Here is a 225-nt window from a genome sequence, read left to right on the forward strand (position 1 = left end):
TATCCTTTCATACTACACATCCCTGCAGGACATATTGCCATCCTGGGTATGGAGACACTTTCTGAGCGAGACAAGAGCGCTGTGTCCTGTGCATGGAAAAGACAGGGTTTGTGGTCTCAGCCATTCCAGGTGGCTGAGGTCTTCACAAGTCCTGCAGGGAAGCCAGTACTTCTGAAGAAGACCATCAAAGGATTCCAGCAGATTCTGGCAGGTGAATCTGACCAC

General features: G+C 50.2%; 2 protein-coding genes across 2 annotated transcripts in view; one reads left to right on the forward strand and one right to left on the reverse strand.

Annotated features, from left to right (window-relative positions):
• The window catches only part of BTBD17 (BTB (POZ) domain containing 17), a 15,796-nt gene that overhangs the window by 8,629 nt on the left and 6,942 nt on the right, over positions 1-225 (reverse strand). The gene's annotated exons all lie outside the window — the stretch shown is intronic.
• GPR142 (G protein-coupled receptor 142) overlaps positions 1-225 on the forward strand; it is a 6,664-nt gene that overhangs the window by 73 nt on the left and 6,366 nt on the right. The window contains 1 exon segment of the mRNA XM_008586331.1: positions 121-211. Within this exon segment, the coding sequence (XP_008584553.1) occupies positions 121-211 (91 nt within the window).

The sequence above is a fragment of the Galeopterus variegatus genome, unplaced genomic scaffold, assembly GCF_000696425.1.
Source record: "Galeopterus variegatus unplaced genomic scaffold, G_variegatus-3.0.2 Scaffold3938, whole genome shotgun sequence".
Taxonomy (NCBI): domain Eukaryota; kingdom Metazoa; phylum Chordata; class Mammalia; order Dermoptera; family Cynocephalidae; genus Galeopterus; species Galeopterus variegatus.